This window comes from Lonchura striata, chromosome 1A (assembly GCF_050655825.1).
Source record: "Lonchura striata isolate lonStrDom1 chromosome 1A, ASM5065582v1, whole genome shotgun sequence".
Classification (NCBI taxonomy): domain Eukaryota; kingdom Metazoa; phylum Chordata; class Aves; order Passeriformes; family Estrildidae; genus Lonchura; species Lonchura striata.
The window spans coordinates 43,643,854-43,669,194 of record NC_140741.1 but is presented as its reverse complement, the minus strand read 5'-3'; the positions used below and the strand labels follow the sequence as shown (position 1 = coordinate 43,669,194).

General features: G+C 38.9%; 1 protein-coding gene across 1 annotated transcript; it reads left to right on the top strand.

The window, feature by feature from the left end:
• Window positions 1-1,813: 1,813 nt before the first annotated feature.
• SLC38A4 (solute carrier family 38 member 4) lies at window positions 1,814-23,907 on the top strand. The gene is made up of 16 exons (XM_021547378.4): window positions 1,814-1,972; window positions 5,771-5,994; window positions 6,795-6,885; window positions 8,179-8,294; window positions 11,253-11,326; window positions 11,453-11,545; window positions 13,112-13,193; window positions 13,285-13,367; window positions 13,489-13,547; window positions 13,927-14,205; window positions 14,324-14,403; window positions 15,493-15,593; window positions 16,534-16,658; window positions 19,207-19,351; window positions 20,316-20,413; window positions 21,798-23,907. Exons 2-16 carry the CDS (start codon window positions 5,876-5,878, stop codon window positions 21,897-21,899), a joined length of 1,647 nt encoding a protein of 548 aa, XP_021403053.3. The 5' UTR covers window positions 1,814-1,972; window positions 5,771-5,875; the 3' UTR covers window positions 21,900-23,907.
• Window positions 23,908-25,341: the final 1,434 nt, after the last annotated feature.

Below are 25,341 nucleotides of genomic sequence, written 5' to 3'. Positions count from 1 at the left end.
TGTGCATGGTTTCTGCCAGCTCCAGCTGCCCGCACACCTTGCCTGGCATCTTTGAGGCATCAGGTGCTGGGACATGGGCACTGCTGAGCACCACCAACCCTGACAACTGCATCCCCCCATGCACTGAGGAAAGATCCACCCAGCTACCATGATGTGGCTGCAGAGAGAATTGTGCCACACTGCTTAGACTCAGTGGGAATCAGAGATAGACATGGGTATTTGTGGTATTTGAAAAGGAAATTACCTCTAATCTTGATTATTATTTATTTAATCAGGTTCAAAAAAATGCATCAGAAGTAATTTTCACAGCTGTTGCTGATTTGTTAGTACATCTATCCCCAAATTTCCCTGCTGATTTCTTTATGGTTTGCAGTCTTATTTTCCTTTGTTTAAAGAAATGTTTTTCTCTCCCCTATTGTTACATGAAACAGCCACATGAGCAACACAGCAACAAGGAGGCTGTCCATACCCACAGCCCTGTCAAGTGTGCAAAGCAAACAGGCTCAAGCAGAGCACAGCTGCCTGCCCCAGCTCCCCTGGCAGCTCTGCTCCCTTACCCTAGCAATGGCACAGGACAGCTGGGTGCCAGACTTCTGTTGAGAACTGCCTTAATACATTAAGGATACCTATTCTTGGTCATATGCCTTAGAGGGAAAACCTGTTTCCCTCATTAGATCAGCTGATGAAATTGAAAACATGGGGACTTTTCAGACTCAAAGTCCATTCAACCAATCTAGGCCCAAAAATTTGTTCATTTTTCCAGCTATGTTTAAATCAAGAGAGGACCTCTGGCTCCAAACCTTGCACCTCTTAATCTTTGGACTGCACTGCTTTTGGCATCGTATGGTATTACTGGCCTTACAATCAGTTAGTTGTCTTTTCATGGGGATGCAGAACTGAGGGAGACTGAGCTTATTTTTGTTAAACCATTTGTCTGAGTCTATATTGGAACTCAGCTTTCTTTTCTGGGGGGGAACTCTGAAACCAGCACAGCATAGCCGGTGCCGGCAGCAAGCAAGCAGAAGGGCTGGTCACACTGGAGCAGGGTTGGGTTGAACCAGGTTGTCACCCAGCCTGCGCTAAAGCAGTCTGAGTGCTCCACAGGAAACTTTAAGAATTAAAAATTACATCCTCTCACTTGCCCTCCTGCCTTCACAGTCAGACCAGTCTGAGGGCTTTAATCACAAACCTACACGGGTGGGAGGGCTGGAGGGTTAGTTGTTAGTTTTAATTATGGTCATTATGTAATTGGATAAAATTCTACAGTAAATTCTGCAGTATTAAAGGCACAGCACAGATCATTAAATACTTCTCCACAGGCCTATATTGCCATTAAATTAATAACATTTGTCACTGGACATATATCTCCTCAGTTGAAATTACATTAAATACTTCAACTGGGAAACTAAGGCACAGGTCAAACAGCCCCTTTGAAAGCACACAGTTCAGACCAAGTCCAGACAGACACTGCAAGATGTAGCTCTATTGTCACAGAGATAAGAACAGTGTGGGAGGAAATAGGTATTTGTCCCAGAACTTATTTTCCAGGTTCTTTATTATTGTGCTACTGCAAGATTAATGCATGCACATTATTTAAAAATCCAAACTGTCAAATGAAAGTGTGATCAAGCTTGGGTGGCGCGTTCTGGGGAGAAGCATTTTGAAACAGGGCTCAGCTCAGAGAGCAAATAACTCCGGTAACTGAGATGTTTGCCCTCAGTGTGCTCCAATAAACTGATTTACCTTTCTTCTTTTTTTTCCCCTTTTTTTTTTAAAGAGCTGACGCAAGTTTGTCAAAGGGAGTTGTTGGGTGTAGCAGCTTTGATTGGTTCATCTCATACACTCCCATTTGTCTTTAAATCACTGTTCAACTGCTCTAGGTTTCATATGAGTAAACTTTTTCTTACAGGTGCAATTCCTAAAAGATATAATCTGTGTAGCAAGTGAGGAAAGGAACCTGCTTAACTCAGAGGTAAACTTCTTTTCTTTATAAAATTTTTCAATGTATTTTAGACACTGGCCATCTCTTTAGAAACTGGGAATTATAAATTCAATTAATCTGTAGCTATAAGTGCAATATGAAGAATGGACTCCTTAAGATTTACTGACATGGTAATTTGCACTGGCAAATATCTTTGGTATTTCTTCAGGAATTAAATTTAGTCTTCTCTTTTGTACAGAAAATCAAAACCTAAGCAACCATAGAACAGCAAAAGTATTCAAAATTTCCCAGTCGATTAAGAAATGAATGATTGCTTTCCTTTGCAGCCCTTGGCTATCTTCTGAGAAATTTTTTCTACGTTCTTGAGTTACTTGGTTAATATTTCTTTAAACAAATTAATTTGGGAAAGTGGACTTTACATTTTAATTCTTTATTTCACAGCTGCAACACTTATTTCATTTTGAAATAGCCACATAGACAATAACCTTATAAATTCACTGTCATGAAGATGAAGAATCTGGCAAAATCTGCTAAATTGGATACCATGGACTACAAGTATTGATATTGCAAAACCCATGAAAGTGTATGTCATATCTATGACCTGGCATTATTTGCCGAGTGGTTGTCCATTTGCCTAACGTTCTAACTGCAGACTGGACAGAAATCAATAACCTTGTGAAATTGGATGTCAAAAATTTCATCATTTTCCAAATCATTGCTGAAAACCATTAGTTAATAAATGATGCAGAACAGTACCCTATACTTGAAAAGGAAAATTAATTTTACAGAGATAAACAACTGCCCTCTAATAATAAGTGAATTTCTTTTGTAATGAGTATTTCCATTTTAATACTATACTTTAGGAAAAGTCTTTTCTGTTCAGCCAAATGCTACAAGAGGCAGCAAAAAATCATTGTATTGAAGGCAAGTTTGATGAACTGGAAAATTATATCTGGAAATCTAAGAGATTTCTCTTGTATGTTTAGGCACCAAAATCACAGTTCTGAAGCAGAAGGCAGTAAGCTAAAGCAGATGAACCTTGGTGTTTCTCCTCCCATATTACAGGCTGAGCTTCTGGCAGTGCCCAGGCGTGCCCAGCCTTGGTGGCTGTGCTTTCACTGCATCCCTGCCCTGCTTCCCAGCCATCCCCCCCAGAGCAGCAATCCAGCAGCACAAACCCCTGAAGGGGGGCAACTGAGAGCTCAATGTCAGTGCATTCCCCTTCATCTAAATATCTTGTAGGCTGAGGTACAGGGTCAGAGGTACAGGGCCACCTCATGTCCCCCTCAGGTGAAGTGACATCTCTTCCTCTTCTGTGTTACTTGTGAGGAGAACATGCTACCAGTGCCTGTACATCTCCCAAACCCCTCAGTATCTGCTGTGCTAGGAACATGAAGATGTGGATTTCCACCAGCTAAGGACCAGCCCTGACAAGTTCTACTAAAGTTCAAAGGCACCATTGGTCATAATCACAATTATTAGTGTTTGTAGGATTCAAATCTAATAATAGGCGTGTTTTATAGGTCTCACTCTCCCCACATTTATGACAATGGCTTTCTGCTCATGGTTTGCAAACCTCTGGTGTTCTACCAACCTCTCCCTAAAAAATCACAACTGCAAGAAAGCAGATTCTCAATAGACTTAATTTTGCCATCTGAATCTTTGTACTTTCACCAGAAGACTTTTAGGAATTCAAAGATTTAAAACAATAAAATAAAATAGAAAATCGTTGCTTTATGCATTGATTACACAGCCTCTTGAGATGACACCCATAAATCAGATGACTTGTGTAAATGTTTGACAGGGCAATGTCCAGATGATTCTTATGCTGTAACATGTATTTTCAGTCAATTTTTCCATATTGTTTGCTGTGCTGCACAAGCTTTCATCCTCAGCCTAATCTTTGTGCAGCTTAACTCCTGGCAAATTTTTTGCTTACTTTTCCTTCATTTCCCATCTCTTTGAAGATCTGTATTTTTTGGACTGCCACTTCTGGAAAAGACATTTTTCCAACAACTATTAGGCAGTGCACACAAAGAGGTTTTACCCTTTACCAGAACAGGAATAAGCACAGTTAGATTTGTTTGTCTGACTTCTACAGATTAAAAATAAGCATGAAGAATTGGATAAACTCTCTTTCTCAGATAGGGCAGTGTCTGCGTTTGAAGACAGTTCTGTGAATGAAGCCACACTTGTTAGGGCTCTGTTGGGGGTGGAGGGGTGAGAAGGGTGTCACTGTTTTTTTATCTCATGGAGTTATTAATATCCTAAGCGAGCAGAATCCCCCAGGCACTGGAATGTGAGTGCCAGCAACTCTGCCCTGATGCCTGAATCACTCATCCCCTCACACATACAAACACTCTGTGAGGCAGCAGAAAGAATTAAAGCCAGCCACTCTCTCTGGTAGGAAATTTCCTAATGCACTCTGATTTTGCTTCTCCTTTTCAGTTGTCTGGTCTGGGTGAATGCTTCTAGTAAGAAGCAAGGAATTTGACATTAACTTCTGGCCTGGAGTCAGTTTTAATCTCCAGGATTGGTGTTTAAAGTTTATATTTGCATTTTAAACACATAATCTCCAACATCTTTCCACTACAGATGTGCTTGTAGATATTCTTAAGAACAGCATATGATCAGTATCAGAGGGTAGCAAAGATCTGGTCATTGAGCAGGACCTATACACCCATAAATGCAAATCCAGGAGAAAGACTATTGAATAATTGCAGATTTAATGTTGCAAAGAGCCAGACTTAGAAATTATGTGTTGCAGTGTTTCCTGCTATTGTTATTATGGAATGCTGAGCTGCATTTGGCATGTCGTATTTATGAAAATTGTCATGAATCTGATCAGTGTGCCTGACTGCAAGGCTCAGGTAAATGTCCAGGAAACTGTAACTGTGGCCCCAAGTATGTGCTCTCTGATCTCTGCTCACTCCCTTTACTGGTATCCTCTCAGCTGTGGAATGGAAATATAGTATGCATCAAGGAATATCTTTGGGAAGGGAGAAGGATTGCAGAACCACAGCATTTTTTTCACAGTGCTTTCCTTTTGAATCTGATAATAAACAAATTAGTTCACATGTGTATCCACAAATGAGTCTGTAGCACACAGCTGTTGAAATCCCAGAAGTGAAATTCTCTTTGTAAATTTGGGTTGTACAGTTTCATTTGGCTCATACAGGAAACAAAGTTGAGCATTTATTCATATGTTTCTTTAAAAGGCAAGAATTTTTCTCGTGGGGTAAAGATAATCAGTCTAATATCTGTGTAATAATCCTGCGTGAGACAGAGCTTCCAGTGGTGGGTCAAGTAAGAATTAAACACCAGTCCACTTAAAAACAGAAACTGGCCTATCAGATTTGCACCTCCTAATTATCAAAAAATGGTCATACAGAGATGCTCACCTCTGTCAGATCCCAGGGAAAGGGACAAATCTACAAAACATTTAATCTTGTGACAACGTTAGTCTTCCAACATATGGGAAAGCCAGCTATACTCCTGTTTTTATCAGAAAGCATTTCTACATCACCCTCCCCTAGAAACTCCAAAGAGCAGTTCAGGAAATTATTTTCTGTTGGCTTTGTATTTTTTCCAGATACTGGATATCCGCTGTGCATCTGTTGGCCTCTGCACCGTTTACCATTTGAAGGGAGACAGAAGAACCAAATGCTGGCATATAAAGAGACTTTTATGCTTGCCCAGAATTTTCCCAGTTTGCCACAGTTTCCCTTCTTAATGCTATTACAAAGATCAAACACAAACCAAACAATTCACACTGGTTTATCTAATTTGAAGAATACTCTAATGAGTTCTGTTGTGTTTTGTTTGCAGAACAGAGTGTTCTGGCAGTCCTTGCATGACAGAGGGGACCTGCAAGCACAGTGCTGTTTACCCTGAAGAAGCGAGTGTGTGTGCTGGGAAGCACTGACCGTTCTAATGGATCGCATGGAGCTGCAAAAAGTCAACATCCAACCTGATGATCAGAGCAACAGTGGGGAAAGCCTCGAAGACAACTACCCAGAGCCAGCTGATTCGGAAAAGGCTGCAATTGGGAGGTAAGCATTTATCTGTTCTGTTAAGGCTAGAAAGCAGTAATCAATAAATAATCTTCACTAATGGCATCTGGGAAGTTTCCCCGCAGCCCTGATCCTCCCTGCTCTGTGCTCTGGAGGACAGTGTGCCCAGAACAACAAGGCAGCCCAGGATCCCCCTTGCCTGCCACCACCTGGACTGATATCTTCAGGCTCCCAACACAGACTAACCCTTGGCAATTTTCAGCTACTCCAGTCAGATAGTATGTGTGTAAATAAATACACTGAGAGCAGCTCAGCCTGAGCACACTGAGGGGCAAAGTTCCCCAGGGCAAGGTATGGAGGGCAGCAGGGACAGCCCACCCTCAGACATTCCAGCAGAACCCACCATAGCACTAGCACCTGTGTGGCTGGAGAAGGACATCTCAAAATCAGCCATCAGTCTCTTGCCCTCAGCTTGCTGCTCCCTCCAGCACGTATCTCCAACAAGGCAGTTGCAAGGCCTTTGTTCCCCAGATGTGAAGCATGTGCTCAGCTTTAGTGTGTTACTGGCAGTACGGATGTGCTTTCCAACATCTGCAATCCAGTGCAATCTGAAGATTACTGGGTCTAGAAGTAAATTCCAAATCAAAGCAAAAATCTACTAAACATGCCATTGAAGAGGAGAACTTTACAGGAGAACAGAGCTTTTTTTTTTTTTATGTCTTTTTACATATTTGTAGCAATGTCAAAGGAAAGTTTCCACTGATGACAAAAGGCACTACACAAATAAGATGTGTGTCATAAGCTTTATCTAATGTTTTCTAATTTTTCTTTGTGTTCAGTCCCTTTGCTAGTGACGATGCAGAAAGTCAGAAGTTCCTTACAAATGGATATATGGATAAAAAGAAATTGGAAGACTATAATGAAGAATATGTGAGTTTTATTCTTTTTTAATGAATGAATAAATGATTACAAAGTAGATCTTATTGACCAGATTTTTTTCTTAAAGTGTCAGTAAGCAAAATTACTCTGGAGCCTGGCCAGCATAATTTTGGCTTTCAAAGAATAAACACATTTTCTAACAGTTAATGCAGCAAACCCTTTCTGTTGTCTTACAAGTAAAACTGAGTCTTTCCTTCACAAGTAATCAGAAAAATTCCTGAGATCACCCTTGAGTTTCAGTAACATCTCCATCTAATCTCAGCTAAAATGTGCAGACAGGGGGTTTGCACCCATTTTCCTAACAGGACATTGGGCTCAGAAGGATTTTGTTGTTCCTATGGCAAGGTAGATCTGTGCCTTAGTGCATACATGCTTGTATTTCTAGTTTCCTGCATCTGTTTAAATGAATCTACATTCAGCTGCATTGCTTTAAAGGAAGAACCTTTTAGTTTTGTCTTTATGATGCTGAGGTCTACACAGTCATCACACGTCCAACTCCCTAGACAGCTCTACATACAAGTGGAAGCACAGCACCAGCTCCTGGGGCATGCATGTTGGTACCTCTCTGCTCAGGATTTAATGTTACTCAATTTTTAGTGAATCTGATGCAATGAAAGGCACTATTTTATCAGTGATGTTACAATTTTATAAAGGGATGATCACATAAAATCAAAAATATTATTTGTGATTGTAAATCAAAATTGAGAGCTATGATCTCTTTTTCTTTTCACTTGGTGTCAGTTGTAACTCATTCACACACCATCCTCTATCTCCTAGGTTTTGTCCTCTTCCATTCTTCTGCTTCCAGCCCTAGGCATGCAGCACTCCTTTCTTTCCTCCTCCCAGACACCTTTTTAGAGTCCCAAAGAAAAAAAGCGCACTCTACTTGGAGACAAATTCAATAATCTGTTGTACTTATGTTTTTAAAAATCTGAATATTTAAAAATCAGTAATTGAGAAATGTGTTTGATAACACCATGTATTTCTATAGAGGCTGGCCAGCATAGCCAGTGTAACTCTGTCACCTCAGTCACCTGTCAGGAATGTAAGGCTCCTCCTGACTGAGACAATGAAAGAGTGGGAAGAGGTAAACACTACCAGCACAGCTGTATTTGGGGTAGACTCCGTATGGTGGCAAGTGCCTCTGGGCTTGGGAACCTTGAAAAAGCTCCACCTCTAGGGATCAAGGGAGCAGTGCAGGGAACACCAGCCATGAAGCTAATTAACCAGTCATACTCAGTAAAATGCAAATGAATTGCCATTTCCTGTTCTTGCACCCAACAGCACAGCGGTAGAACTTCCTTTGGAATGTCCTCGTTCAACCTCAGCAATGCCATTATGGGCAGTGGCATCTTAGGGCTCTCCTATGCCATGGCCAACACAGGAATTATCCTTTTCATGTAAGTATATAGAAAAAAGCAAATAGAATATAAGCAGGGGGCTCGAACTGAAGTTTTTATGATTAGAGAGGTATGTTAAGCGTGTTTTTTTAGCTGAAGATTCTTGCAAGATCCTCTGTAATGAAAGCATTTCAGCTTCACCACAAGGAACCATCCACTGCTGAAAATCCACTGCTGAAATTTTAGATCTCCTTTGTGTTAGAAACATGACTGTGAATTGATACTGTGCAGTCAAATTACAGAAGGAAAGAACAGCATGCTGGTCCTAAAATAACAAGACCAATCTTGCCAGTTCAGTATGGGAATCCAACAAGGAAATTAAATCATCCATAAATATGTTTGCATCACCCCAATTATCTAATCACTATGTAGAAATGGAAGAAGAGCATTCAATATAATCTGAAATGGCAACATGCTTTGAGTGCAAATGCATTCACAGATCTAATGTTGCTGCTTCAAGTCTGTCTGTACCCAACGTGCACAAAGGACAGCATTGGTCTGTGACTGACAAACATTATCTACACAGAATGGGTTTTGATAGACAGCAACATATAGCCATGGGAAGTTTTTTAATCAATGGCTAACATCTGGCTCCTTTTAATATGACAAACTGTATCAAAAATAAATTTTGGGGATTTTTTTAATAACCAATTTTAATTTTAGCCTGAAGCCTTAATTTTAGCTTCCCATTAGACTGGAATAAACCATGATATTTCTGTGTGACAATAAGCCATATTTTGACCTTACTGAAATCTAGCATCTTTTTATAGAGCTTCTTGCTTATAGGGACTGTGTAACTATAACAGCAACAGCGTTTAAAATGTTACATGTAACTTACAGTTGCTAAGAAACATCTCCTGTTTTGCCAATATAATTTTTAACTGAAAATTAATTGTAGATTCAAATGCTGTTCTGTATAAGCACTTCATAACACCTGCACCCAACTGGTTTAGACATAGTATTTGCAGAGCAAAAATTGAAAGCCAGTTCTAAAACTGACATTTCATCAGGGTCAGAAAAATGTAGGATTTTTTTTCTCCTCCAACTTTCTTTGAGCATTTGTATTTACTGGTATGTTCATAAATGATGACTGGAAAGAAAACTGTGATATGTTAAGCCTCACTAACAGGGAAAAAATATTACCTTTAAAGTATCTTTATTTCGAAATTCTCTTCATACTGACTGGTGGCTAAAAATTCTAATACAAGCCTAAAGATGTTAGCTCTCTTGGCAGTGCTAAAGTAGAGAGTAATGCTAAAGTAAAAAACAAAGACATCTCCACCCACAGCTCACTTTCTTTATTTTGCTATTTCCATATTTCCTACATGAGAACATTCTCCCTTTCAGTAAAAGAAGGAATTTTATTTAAAATTATGCACTTGTGTGTAGATACTGTTACCCCCCACAGCAGTTACTCCCACTTGCCTAAAGTTCCTTTGTTTTCACAGCACATATTGTTAGTGTTAGTGGGACAGAAAAATTTCACTTACTAAATGAAAATTACTGGACACAAATTCTAATTTAGTTGATGCTGGCAGCATGGTCTAAATTTTTGTAATTTACTGTTACCATCTTGCCTAAGTGCTTTCATGCTTCTAGAGGATGAAGGAAAATAGAAGGTTCACAACACTCCAAAAGCAACACTTCTGCTGCCCAGCATGATTTATCAAGTGCAACCAGGAGGACTTTGGTTTACCCCACCTCATATGTCAGGACATGGAGGTCATGTCTCTGAGCTGCAGCTGTAGGGGTGCCCCTGATCAAGGAGGATGCCACCTCAGCAGGATGCACTGTCCCCTCCAACGTGATCCCCTCTTACCATATTGCATGAGCCCACAGCAGGAGACAACCCTGCCCACACCAAGGTGGTAGCATTTTCTGTCTCTCTTGAAGAAGGAAACTTCAGAGGAAATTGTGATGGTCTGGTGGTCATCACCCAGCCCCAGGGCCTAAGCCAGTACAGGTTGCTAGCCTATAACTCATTTATGAACCTGGCTGTCAGTGTCTCCTATGTTTACACCAAACCATGTGCTCAGTGGAGTGGAAGGTGTGGGCACAATCTCCTGTTCAGCCATGGGATAAAGTGCATCCATATTTTCTATCTCTGTGATGTTATCATCACATTCTCTTCCTCATCAGCACTTGGGCAGGCTGATGACAAGATGGTTAAGGTAATATCCTGTGCACAGTGCTGTGCCCTGAAAATGTCATACAAAGCTACATTCTTCACAAGCACTTTACAAGAGGCAGATAGCAGAATTCACATCAGATGCACCTGTTGTGTGGAAGGAACATGGCAGTAATCAGAATTATTGAAGTCAAGTACCGGTACCTCCAAGCATACTGAGACTACAAGCTAAGCTACCAGTGCTCCAAGACCAGGTTTTTCAATGTTTTGGAAACATATTGCATCTTGCTTTAACATGATGCAAGATCTCTAATGTACTTACACAGCAGGCGACTAACCTCGACTGCAGTGATATGGCAGAAGTAAAAAGCAGTGGCCAGTTAAGAGGTAGCATTGAAGTTGTCCTAGTCACAATTTGGTTTTGGGTTTCATTTTTGTGAGGTTTTTTGGCAGCTCTGATTAAGGAGAGATTTGAAAATGGAAGGTCAGTGGGCAGATGAGAGTCCAAAGACCAGATTCTTGCATAGAAATCTGCTTATTTTAGTGGGATCTTGTTAAGATATAAGATTCTGTCTTTGTGGACTAGCACAGAACTAGCATTTACTGGACTTCAACAAGCCTTCAGGTGCTTTTAGAGCTTATAAGGTGCAACTGTACTCACAGGTAAGCTACAGCTGACACTTAACTCTGCATTTAGCACTGGGAGACCAAAGGACAAACTTGCTGAAAACTATTTACATGTTGAACTTCATGAGAACAAGCAAGTGTGTGTTCATATCAACTGTCTCTCATGTCCTGCTTAGGATTCTGATTTCTGCTTTGCCTTACAGAGTTTTGCTGCTCAGTGTAGCAGTATTGTCACTCTACTCGGTCCACCTTTTACTGAAGATATCAAAAGAAGGAGGTAGGAGGCTGTGATTGACAGAGTCTGTATTGCATGCATGTATTTTACCTTGGAATGCAGTTTATCAAGTATGTCCAGTGTAGTGGCCCAAGTTTCTCTTTTGGTTTTGTTTGGGTTTCTTTTCAGGATCATTAATATATGAAAAACTGGGAGCAAAGGCATTTGGCTGGCCTGGGAAGTGTGGTGTTTTCATTTCAGTCACAATGCAGAATATTGGAGGTAAGAGATAGAGGTTTTCTAGCTTCCAATGCTCTTTCTAAAAGAGAACACAAGTGATTTCATTCTCTCCTCTGTCTGGCTAAATGGCATCAGAGATGAGCCAGATACAGCACACATTGTATTGTAAAAATGAAGGATATGAGGAATTAATCTCACTTTTTTCAGCTACCTGGCACTTCAGTGTATGGTGAAAGACAGTTTCCTGGGATCTCTCCATGGCCAGTGAAGAGGCTTCAGTGGTGGCTAAAGTGGCCTGATTGTCCTCAAGGAATTGTCCATTCTCTTTATTGAGTATGGCTCAGTCTGTTCTTAGCATCTAGTTGAAGTATCTACTTCAACTTAGAAAAGATTAGTCTCACCTAAAGGAACAGTACAGGGTTCTGACTTGTCCATAAAAGGCTCTTCAGTACTTCATTTTTCAGCTGAATTCTCTTCTCCAAATAACAATTGGTTTGTGTTATTCCTAAAATGTGTGTTTAAAGTAATTTTTGAATGTATTCACCCACAAAGATACTTCCTGTGAAATATCTATCAAATAACCTCCATCCTCTCAGAACAGGAGACTTAACAATATAAACAGTAGTGATAGAGTGAGTGTACATTCATTCAACAAAGTTTTTTTCCTTTACTATCCTGGAAGAAGCCTTTTAGAGGGCTGAAGAACACCTGGTCTGAAAGCAAAAGGGAGTTCATAATTTTTTACAGATTCCTTAAGGAGAGGTAATTGAAACTTAAATCAAATGTACCATTAGTCAATTAAATTTATGCAGGTTTTTTTGTGATTTCTCTATTGGAACTTGCTATGTTTACAAATCTCCATCAATAGATCAATACTATCCTGTTATAGCAACTTTGCTACACAAACAGAGACAGTTCACATCTCTGTACTGCAAAAGACTTATTGATTTTATTTATAAAAGGTGTTATTCTATGGTATGCCTTTCCTTCCTCAAGCCTGGATACCAAATTGGTTGAATTCAGAAATTAAGTATTAATTTCCTTATTAAAGAGGAATAGCTGTTCCTCTAGTTCTTATCTATATTGATCCAGAGGTCTTTAGAGACCTCCCTGTGGCAAATATAAAACATGAAAAAAAGCATTACTTCTGTCAGTACATTTTAAATGAGATGTATAAAAGTCCACTCTTACATCAGGAATCTTGACAACTAGTTGATTTCTTTATATATAGAGAAGACACTGGAAGAAAGAAGTTGAAAGTAGGAAGGATAAGGCAGCTGAAGAGATCTAGAGGAAATAAATCTAAAGTTACTACAGAACAGGAATGGACAGCATCCATTGGGAAAAAAAAACATATATAACAAAAATGTAAAATAAAAAATTAATAGTGATTTAAGTATGCTATAAATTCAGTTCTAACTGTATTGTATTGTAATACAGAATGTTAGATGCTATTCAGGACCTCTCAAAACAATATAAAGCTTTTATGTATTTATTTATTTAATCACACTGTTATTTAAACAAAATTCATTTGTCTACTTCAGCAAAAACTTCTGCCTTCTTTTGGAACTCAGTTCACTAAAGGTGTTTGTTTGGGCTTTTTTCCAGCAATGTCAAGCTACCTCTTTATTATCAAATATGAACTTCCTGAAGTCATCAGAGCGTTTATGAAACTTGAGGAGAATTCTGGGTAGGTGCCTTTTCCCAGCCTGAACCTGAGATGAAAACTTTTCACCTTGATGTCAATGATGATTGATTTTATTTTTATTCTTCTTCTTTAGAGAATGGTACCTTAATGGGAACTACCTCGTCATACTTGTAACAGTTGTGATTATTCTTCCCCTCTCCCTTCTAAAAAGCTTAGGTAAGCTTAATGGGTAAGCTAATGCCCTGCTTAAGCTCATTTCTTTATCCTTTTAGGATTGTGAATTTATATGTAACTGAACTATTTTTTTCTGTTTTGTTTTGTTTTTCTTGCTGCACAGGTTATCTTGGTTATACAAGTGGATTTTCGCTGACCTGTATGGTTTTCTTTGTCAGTGTGGTAGGTGACTGTTTGGATATTGTGTCCAGACAAAAACAGACTCTGTAAACATTAAACACTTTTATGCTTCATACCATAGCAATTTAATGTGAATGTTAGACTAGCCCCTGAAAGTAAATCAAATCAACAACCTATTGCTGAATGAAGTCAGAGTAAAAAAAATTGTTTTAAAAAACACTTGAGAATAAAAAATAAATCAGGAAAACAGCAGAGGCAGAGTAACAACAAATATTTGCAGAAGAGGCAGAATTGGTAGCACTTGGTTTCTTGCTTTCTCTCTTTCTCAGTGTCAGTTTATACTTCTGTTGGAAGTATTTGCTAGAAATGTGTAATCTCCTGTAGTGGCACTCATCTAATAACTTTGCCTACGTTTTTGTAGGTGATCTTCAAGAAATCCCAAATACCCTGTCCTCTTCCCATCATGGAGCATGGGGTTGAAAACTGGACCGCCACCAATGGCACAGTGCCAATGCACCTGGTCATGTTACCGAATGAGTCACTCAGTTCTGGTGTGAATTTCATGATGGACAACACAGCTGGGCACTTCCCAAGCCTTGAGGAGCCAAAAGATATCTCCCCAAAAAGCGGTGTAGAATACGAAGCACACAGTGACAATAGTGACAAGTGCCAGCCAAAATACTTTGTATTCAACTCACGGGTAAGGGAGATTCTGTAGAATTTGTGTTCCACCACTTGTACCACAACTAAACCGCTGCCTGCCAAAAGTCAGAGGTACAGCCATGGCCGTTCTTACTAATAGGAGCTTTATTTTACAGACTGCCTATGCAATACCCATCCTGGCGTTTGCATTCGTATGCCACCCTGAGGTGCTACCAATATACAGTGAACTCAAAGAGTAAGGTTCTTAAATTTTGTCTGATACTTCCAATTAACAATAGATAGAGATCACTTTCTACATGCTGTACATTGATTGCTGGTGTGTAAATACCCACATGATAGTGAATTATTGCTTTCCATAGTAAGCAGATTTTGTCTTTGGTTTGATCTTAAAGTCATATACTGGTGACAGAGAACCACTGTGTTGATCAATATCACTTAGTAAAGGAGGAATCTGGACAATCCTTCAAATGGTCTGAAATAAACTGAGGAACTTGGTTGCGCTGAAACAGATAATTCTGGTTTCTAATAATACCTAAATGTGTTCTGTGTCTGTGTCAGTTGCTGCTTACTTTTAAAGTTTCTTGGGATGCCACTGGTTTGGGAGTCTTAAATAGACTCTTCACTAAGCCTATTTTGCTTAACAAAAATCAAAAATCAAATACACTTGCTTAAAACAGCACAGAGTTGATTGTTGGGAAGGGCTAATAAAAGGCATTTGTTGAAGCAAAAAATGCATAATAGGAGGGTGTGCTGCAAAACTCAAGGAGGCTAAGAACTGTTACCTCCTATTTCAGTAGGTTTAACCTCAGAAGCAATAAAAATTCTCATATGACTTGGGAAAATGCTTGCAGTTCCTATAAGATGAAGATTTTATTTAACCAAGGGATTTATGAAGGAAGGATGTGATCTGCAAGAGGTTCTTGAACCTGCAGAACAGCCCTATGTATATATAAGGGTATGTTCATATAAAGATGGCTGAAAACTCTCATCTATTACTGTTAACAGACCTGTAATTATAGTCCCTCCATTTTTTTTAATCTAAAATATACCATTTGAGATTGACATTTAATAAATAATAATATACAAAATAATGTGGGCCATTTTTATGTTGTCACAGAAAAAGCACTAGAAATGCAGTATCAACATATTTTATAAATCTGTGCTGCTCTGCACAGAGCTGTAAAGTATCAAGAGCTCTATGTAACCAAAATAGTTGCTATGAACTTTCTATCTGGTGAGGGTATATCAGAGAGCTAAGACCCTTCAGGGTACTTCTTGTGCAATGAAGGTTTTATAGTTTTATTCTCTTTCTTTTGTACTTCAGTCGCTCCCGAAAGCGGATGCAGAATGTTTCAAATATCTCCATCACTGGTATGCTTATCATGTATCTTTTGGCCGCCCTCTTTGGATACCTTACCTTCTATGGTAGGTCAAAACCCTGTTCTCTGCAGAATTTTCCCTCATTCTATCACAAAGACTCAAGTATTAATGCATCTTCTGGAGGCCTGAATCCAAGTTTAATCAACAGTCACTTATAAGACACAGTGTGTAACCTTCTGGGTGAACTGTGGGACTTAGCCAACTGTCAGGCCACAAGTTCTTTACCTGTGAGAGATTCCAAGGCACCTGCTAGGGGACCAGTTTTGTTTCCCTTGACTTTGTGAACTTAGACAAGAAGCTGCTGTAAACTTGACTCTTGGCAAAGGCCAAGAGTACTAAAAATACTCCAGTGCTCAACAGTTTTACATGACACTACTAAGTGCTATCCAATCTGTCTCTGACGCCACTAGTTCAGTTTCATCTATGCTGAAAAACAGGTGCAAATCATTCTAGTGTAAAAAAAAATCTGGATGAGCTAAACTAACCGATAGGCAAACAGAGTAGTCCCTCTATTAGCACATCATTTTGTGCAAACGCCACCTCTTTTTACCTTGTTAGTCCCTCCATACAGCAGAGAAGTGAATGATACAGCACACTCTGCTCCCTATCACTGGGGCAAGAGGGCTCTCCATCAGGGTGGAGGTCAAAAGGAGCTGTTACTGTTCAGTGAGTTGTTTCACATCACAAAAAATTATTTTTACTTGAGGTTCTACCTCTACTTAATTACTTTTTCAAAGTCATCTCAAAGGTACTAGAGTACAAAGCATCACCTCAGAGCTGTATTACCCTCATCATCTCTGAATGATGGACTAGTATCAGTCACAGTGGGAAAATTCCTTTTTCATGTCTAGCCCATAACTTGTATCTAATGACAGAGCTGGGCTAAAGTTAATCTTATCTCTTATCTGGCTGCAGTATAAAGATCCTTTTAAATGTGCAAGGTACTGCTTAAGTGATTTAATTCCTTTCTGTTTCCTTTTCGTAGGAGAAGTTGAAGATGAGCTTCTTCATACATATACTAAAGTGTACACCTTCGACAGCCTTCTGCTGTCAGTTCGCCTGGCAGTGCTGGTGGCTGTAACCCTGACCGTGCCCCTTGTCCTTTTCCCTGTAAGTAACAGAGCTGAAATCAGGGCTAACCCATAAACACTGACTGAATGTGATCAGCACAGATTTTAGCACTGAAGAAAAGCCTGAGCTTTTTATTTAGTGAGGTCTGTTTTCTCATTTGACCAGAGCATGGACCTTAGGCATTTAGGGTTGCAAAATTTGAAAGACTGAAATAAATCAATCTTTATAAATATATTAGGAATTAATTCTCAGTCTCCCTGGCTCTTTCTGTACTATATTTGTCAGAGCAGTGCTAAGTACTAAAGTCTTGGAGATATACTGAAACCACTTATGAGATTTCCTAATACAGACACAGGCACCTACTATAGCATCCAAACTTAGGACAGACACATGAAGCTCAGGTCACGCATTGTGCAGGACTCCCACACTGGGTTGCTAAAGTACAGGGACAGAGGGCCCTGTGCTCACCTTACAGGCTTGAGTCTATGGACAGGTGAAGAAACTAAATGCCAGAAAAAAAGAGGTATAAAAGAGCTCCATAGTCAGTTGTCTGAGCAAAGTCTGGAACTTCTGTGTGCTCTGCACTGGGAAAAACACAATAACCACAGTAGCAGGGACTGAAAGACACAGCTAAACAAATTGCTCTGCAGAGGGACCAACCCTCCTCAGGGATCAATCTTCCCCAATGGGCAGAACTCCAGGCTCCTGAATGCATAATACTGTGCTTCATGTCTTCCCTGAGTTTCCATGCAGCAGAGGAGAAAAAAGCTGATCCTCATAATTTGGTTTTGGGAGGCTGATGTATCATTAGTACAGCATGTACAAGCCCAGCATCATGCTGTGGGAGTGCTCCCAGCAAGCTGCATCACACCACAATGTTCCCATCTGAGTAACTCGGGGCTCCTGTTGCTCTGTTGTCCTGGATGCAATACACACTCTGAGTAGGTACTGTTTCCAGGCTTGCTGACAAATGCCTAAGAGCAGTGATCACTGTTCAATGTTGTCCACTAAATTTAAAAAAAAAAAAATCAGGTATAAAGCACCCAGAGAGGTCAGTCGTTCTAGCTTGGAGAGCTCCAGTGCCCTGCCTTAAATATCACGTTCAAACTAGTGGCTAGATGTTTAAATGAGTCTTAACAAATTGATCAGTCTTCATGGGAAAACAGCTAAGGCATTGACAAAGCCTGTCAGGTGTAGCATTTTGTATTTTTAGATTTCTGTATAATCATTTTTATATTTGAATAGTTAGCAGTTACACAACACTGATTATTCCATTTAAAGAACTCCTGAGGAAATACCTTTTGCTTGTAATCCAGAATATCAAAGAATTTTACATATCCTATCAGGACAGCCATTTCAGCAGATCTTACTACTTCAAATAAGCTGTATAACTATATCAACTATTATATTAAAGAATCATCCCATTTGTATTTTCTTAAAGTAGTCAGAGCATTTTATTAAAAACAAAAGTTATTGCATTGCCAGAAAAAATAATTAAATATAGATCTATATACCATTAGTCACTGTAAAACTTCAGTTTGATAGCTTCCTTTTAAGGCCTGTGTCACAAAAGGAATAATGCATGAAATGCTGACAGTAAGCTCACAGGAATGCAGGCAGAAGTATTTTCTGTAATAAACCTATTTTACACCAGCTTGGAAGCTGGACAAAATATTTTCAATATTTCCTAATATTGGTTTATATCAACTTGAAAAACATAAAATACAAAACTCATGGTGTATTTTCAAGTGATGTACTACACTGAGAGAACCCTATATATTCATTCAATTCCCAAACTCATCTAAAAGCAGTTATATGTTATTTTAAAACAACCAAGCAGAAGTGTGTTTGGAGCTTTTTGAGTGTATAGATATTTTTGTTGAATTTCTAAATACCAACTCTTAAGCTAATTTTGGCACCTGAGAATAACATTATTTCCAGCTACCAAATGGATTTACTTTTGAACTTTTGTCTACTTACCATCTTTTATGTTGTAAAACCAGAAATAATCCATGATGTCTGAGAAAATCAGTGAAGAATAAAAGATCCTCTGCAGTAGGTTTTAGGATTATAATTTCTAAGAGGCATTGAAAAATATGCTTTTCAGATACATATATGTATATATTTAATGATTAAGTACAATAGCTTCCTCTGTCTCTCAGAAAAGTAAATTACAGAATTCTTGTGGGATTTTCATCAGGTTCAGGAATACAGCAATTCATATTTCACACATGCTCTTTTTTTTGCCTGCTGATTAGTACTTATAGTTGGAGGTTCTTTGAAGATTTTTTTTTGCTGATATTAGCATCTTTCAGTTGAACAGATTTCATGTCCCTGATTTTACACCCTATTTACTTGACTTTCTCCTACACTGCAAATATTTGAGTTTCTGCATTAAACTGTGAACCCAGTTCTTAAAAACCTACATCAGAGTGAGATTACATTATGGGAATCAAAGTCTGAAAACACGTTTTTTTCAGTCAGAATCTCTCACAGCAGATGTAACTAATATAGATCATATTTTAAAACTGAAAGCAAAGATAAATTAATTGTTGCTTTATTTTCCCTGCTGTCTTTCATCTTGCAGATTCGTTCATCTGTCAGTGCATTGCTGTTTCCCAAAAGGCCATTCAGCTGGATAAGACATTTCCTGATTGCAGCAGTAATTTTGGCTTTTAATAATCTGCTTGTGATTTTTGTCCCAACTATTAAAGACATTTTTGGATTTATCGGTAGGTTTCTTAAATACTTTTTGTTGATTCTATTATCCTTTCTACAACATATTTACATTCATGGACTGAAGGTCAATCTCTGTTTGAGTCTTACAGTAGAGTATTATAAACACAAATTGAAGTTAAAGGGGATGTAAGAATTCCCAAACAGCTGACAGACAAAATCACAAGCTAACCAACTTTGTTGTCACTTTGCATGAGGCACAAGGAATCCAATAATCTCAATATAAAAACTGGTGGAATTCCCATTTCCACCAAAAGAGAATTTAATATATACAGAGGAGAAGGAAATCACCTTTGGTTTTCAAGCACCTATAGCATGAAATAATATGTTGCTTTCCAAAATGTTGTGCTAGAAAAAGAAGAAAAGTGACACATTTCTTTTGACATTTACAGTTCTCTCCTTACCACTTCTTTTTGGTCAATTTTGGCCTCTGACCAAAGTCCATGAAGAGCCTCCATGCGCTGAAGTGCTTGAGGACTCAGGGATGCAGATGCTCTTGACCAAAGTACCCCCGAGGGGTTTCTGTAGTTGGTTTTCTCCTCCCTGCCTCTTATACCCAGGCCTTCATGCTGCACTCTGCTGAGCAGAGGGGAGTAGGCATTTCTTAGGTACAGATCATCCACTCTCATTTCAATACCTGCTTTCCAGGGTCATTCCACCCAGGGAAGGTCTATTTGTCCTTGTTTCACCAGCTGACATGCAAACATCAGCACCACAGGCAGCACTTTTTAAAAAACCTTCCCAGTAACAAGTGTCTCTTCAGGTCCCAAGCACCCAAATAAATGTTCGGGCATCTACAGGTCTCCATGAATGCTGTCTACAGAGATAACCTGTACTGTACAGCCCTTTGTACTGTTGGGCTCAGAATGGCAGCTGCCTTCCCGCAGGCTCTCTTTTGCAGGTGTACCACTCTGCTTTGCTGTCAAATGCTGCAGCACCCAACTCTGCTCTCTCTTCCAGGAGCCTCTTCTGCTACACTGTTGATTTTCATCCTCCCTGGTGCCTTCTACCTGAGAATTGTTAAGAAGGAACCCCTGAGGTCACCCCAGAAGATTGGGGTAAGAGAACTGGGGGCAATTGCAAAAGGAAGGGTGGGAGGGTGTGTGATTTCCACTCCTCAGTAATACTCAGACTATTGACTTGCAACATCTGGCACTTGCTCCTGAATGGTAGTGTCTCACTCAAAATACAGGTTGGGCAGAGGGATTCACCTAAGGCTTCTCAGGACAAAGCCTTTAGAGGCCTACTGCTCCTGACTCTCACCTAAGTACTCACCTAAGATAAAGTGTGCCTTAAACCACTAGAAAAAGGGACTTACTTAGTCTGATCTGAACTCCAGTTAACACCTGCATTTGCATAAATAGCACGAAGACAGTCTGTAATAAGTTGTTGGTTAATGCTAGGATACCAGCTGTGGATTAACATGAAGATTTGAGGACAAGGTTAAGAGCGAAATTGTACTACAGAGGTAAATAAGTAATAGTGAGGTCTCCTCCGTGATAGATCCACACACCTGTGGGATAGATATATGAAGGTCTATCATTTATGCACAGCATGTGTCTATATGTCATGCTGGACTGCCACTGCAACACCTTTCATCCTGAACATCAATAACTGTCTGCAGATTTAACTATCACTGAGGAAATGTTCTTTGAAAATGTAATTAGAAAAGTTATTGATGAAATATATATGTGGCACATAATGTAAACAGATGGGTATATATACATATATATATATATATGTTCACAAAAGTCATGTGAGTGTAACTGATACATACTTCTAGTATAAAAGAAATTTATTACTATGAAATTATTTATACAATGTTTTTTGCAGCTGTTATTGTAGAGAGACTGTGAATATTATTTCATGTGTCTTTGTTCACTTTTCATGTTGCTGTGTATTAGGCACATCTAGAATTTCACACCCTGCACTGAGATCACATACAATATTCATCTTTGTTTTACAAAAACTGAGTATTTTTAAGTGTGGACAGATTATGGTAAACTAAAGCTCCACTAAAGCAAAGAGTGACTACAAACATCTGAATCACTTAAATATGTACAGAAACACTGTCAGATAAGACATATGGGCTTACCTGTTTGTCTAATAAAGATTAAGCAGAGATTATGACCATTGACTGAAAATTTGTCATTTTTTAACAATAAAAACCAAAGTCGTTTCTTTGTTATATTTTTTTTTAATTGTTCACAGTACCAAAGTGGGTTGTTTTCAGATCTAGCAGTGTAAATTCCATCTCTCTTGGACTGAAATTCACACTAACTTTGATTCATGTAGCCCAACATTACTTGGGCTTTAGTTACATGGAATAAGCCAAATTTAGGCCATGGGTATTACACTAATGCAGATCCAGTGGGGCAATCTATGAGCTACTGCCTGCTAAGTCACTTGCTTTATTAATTAAATTTCATTTTCCAATTGCAGGCTCTAATTTTCCTCATAGTTGGCATAATCTTCATGCTTGTGAGTATGACTCTTATTGTAATGGACTGGATTTACAATCCCCCAAGTTCAAGACATCATTAACCTGTGAAGACAAACAAGTGCTTTTTATAACACAAATATTAGTATTTTGGGCTCTGAAGAACATCTGAATGGGATTGTTATTCCTAGCTAGTAACTGCAGTACTTTGAAGAGAGTTTCTGGTAAGGTCACAAGAACCCAACAGAGTCTACATCATCCTTGTCAATAAGGATTGTTATTTATGCATTAGGAATCTGAGCTTAGCATTTCTGGCCAGGTGAAATGAAAAGTGTGGTATGAATGCTTTCTACTTTCAAAACCAAAATAATTTTGTACATAGTCCTCAAAAATAGCTTGGTGTCACCCCTTTCAAAATCTCCCATGATAATAGTAACCTCCGTTTCTAGAGCCTTGGAAAGGTAATGGCCAGAAAACCAGCCAGTGCCTTGTTTTCCATCTGAAGGTCATGGGAGTGGCTGCCCAGGTCCCAGAGAAAGGGTACGGTTTCTGGAGGGGATCTGGAAGATGATTCCTCCGTGCCTGATAGACTGGCCTGTCTATCAGAAAGACAGTGGCTTTGACCAGCCAGTGGACAAAGCTGAGTGTAAGATTTGTTGCCCAGATTCACTGCCCAGCTGTTGTACAGAATAAAGCTCTCTAACACAGATTCTTTGTTGGGGCAAGTGCTTGAAGTACAGTAAAGTATTCTCATTTTGTTTTTAAAGGTGCCTGTGCTGGAAATATCAGTCATTTCTGCAGTAGGATTTTTTGTTCTTTAATTTTAATTATTATGTGAGCTTACATCACTGAACAAGTTGTATCCTCCATAAAAACTTGTCTTCCACTCTCACAGGAATTTAATGAGACCACAAGGTGTGACAAAGCACCCTATCCAGTATTGTTCAGTACTTGTGTATTTGATAAATGTTCAGTGCAGGAAACTGTAATTTGCTATATATTAAAATATATGTATTTATGTACATAATTTTTTGTTTTTCTCTAGTCATAAAAATGTTATCCTGTGGTATATGATTTTTGATTTTTTATGTGTCACTCTTTTCATAGCCACACATTTAATATTGTTTTGAAGGAAACATATTGAATTGGTGGGTTTGTAAAAGGTCTGGTTTTATTCACCAGTGGTTGAAATATACCTGTAGCAAGCCCTAACTGCTACCTGTGTTAAAATACTTTCATATGTTTACTACTTACGTTATAATAAATTTCAAGATGTTTTCCTCTTGAGAATTCTTAATATGTGTCTTGAAGTTTTGTGATACCATTGTACACCACAAATTTGAATTACTTACTCATCTGCTGTACCTCATTTTGTCTATGCATATATCAGCACTCCACAACATCCTGGCTGGTTAAATTATGCAAAGGTAACAGCATTACTGACAATCTCAAGTGTATCATGCTATACAGCTGTGCAAGAGAAGAAAAAAAATGGTTGTGTTCTGTGCTATATTCATGTTTAATTAACAGTCTAATCATGAATTGGGCTGTGTTGTGGAGTACTCACTACATATGCTCTCTGCACATACCAAGGGATCTCTCAGACAGAGAGGTCTTGCTGACTCCTTAGCAGAGGGAATGAGTGGGAAGGTGTCACTGTTGGGTTTATCACACTTACACAAATCCAAACTCGTGTAAGAGTTTTCATTTCCTGACTCAGAATTCTGTTGAGTACATACCTGTAGATTCAGAAGGCTGTGAATTACTCAAAAGTTGTCTATGCTACCACCTTGTCTTCACACAAAATTCTGTTTATTTGTGTGTCTGTGTGTGCATAAATTGAGTATACTTTCAGATTAACTGGAAAGAAATATATATGTTCCATGTCAAATGCTACCTTTCTGAGCAGTATTATCTGTTCACTTGAGTATTGCATCCTTAATATACTGGGAAACACTTCCTTATGAATGCTAAGTCTGACTTTGCATTTTTAAAAGAAAATAGTGCCAATAATATTTTTATTTTAAGCAGATTAATACAAATAATGTTGTTTTATTAGTGAAGATACCATTATCATGGACCAAAATTAATAATAAAACACCACCATATCTCTCTTCTTGTTACTGTTACTGATAGTTGTATGTATGAAATTGTAACTGCATCTTTACTTCAGAGTTAAAACACATATTGTGATTACAGCTGAGTGTAGAGACTTAGGAATTCATGTAGTCCACCCAAAATATACAGATGACCTCAAGAAAAGTAACAGAACTACGGCATAACTCACTGCCTTTTTATGGAAAAAAAAAAGGCAGGGGTAGAGGGGCTGTAAAATGTTGAGGTTTTGAGTTAAAATGCATTGGTCACAGTGATATGCAGCTGCTGCACACTCTGGGAGTAAGGGCAGTATTGCTCACTAACTATTAGCACTGCTGGGAATGCTGGTTGTTGGAGTTTCTTACTCATTTTGCAATGTTGACAATAGGCTTGGTGATGATTTTTATTATTCGATCATCCATGAATGTATAATAAATGATTTTTTTTTTTGAAGACTGCAAATTATTCTTTATCTGCTTTAGTCTAGCAGGAGAGGAATTTTTGATTGAAAACCAACCAGAGTCAAGGTGGTAGCTTTAACACAGGTATTGCTAAAACTTCATTCTCTTTTAAGAAAGAAATTTGTGTATCCATGTGTTCATAGATCAGTAAGATGGCAGACCCTTCATATAATAACCCTTTGGCATTCCCTGTTTTCTATCTATTCATGGAGATGCATTGATGTCATCAGGTATGGTGAATGGCTGGTGTTAAAAGTGAGGTTATTTGTGAGATACTGAATGCCTCATTCTTTGGATTAGCTGGAATACATGGTATGGCAACTAACTATAGTATGACAGTATATATAGAATATTGCTAACTATAGTATAGGAGCCTACACCACTTGGTACCACCATGTATAAATACTTCCTATCATTGCAGCTGCAGGTTTTCCCGCTGTTACATACTTGTCTGATGCATACTCACAGCCCAAAATATACTGTCTACACACAGTTCCAGCATCAATGAGCTCATGTGAGAACCATGCCCATGGCCAGCCAGCATTTGCAGCCCGCCTGCTAATTAGGGAGCCTCTGCAGCCCTGGACACATGCTCACCACCTATTACTCAAACATTCACCCTGACCTCTCCTTCCCTTCTAGTTAGGCAGCCTTCATTCCCTGTAGCATCAGCTCTGCTCTGTCTTGATGATGCTTGAAGCATAATTTCCTCAAGTCAGGAGGCTATTTTAATTAAATGATTACGGTTCTAGGAAATTAATGGGGGGAGTTAAAGGAAAGTAAAAGGTGTGTCTTCAAGGACAAAAAAAAAATCAATGAAAATGTTAGAAATTTTAGTGGCCATAGAGGTGTGTCATTAAATGGATGTGTCAAGAATGCCAGCAGTGATGCAGAAAAAAAATAACAAAACCAGAAGTAATCCAGCCCTGGATTTAGTAAGGGGCTGAAAATGGGATGTTCATTAGAGGGCAAAATAATCTCTAGTCCA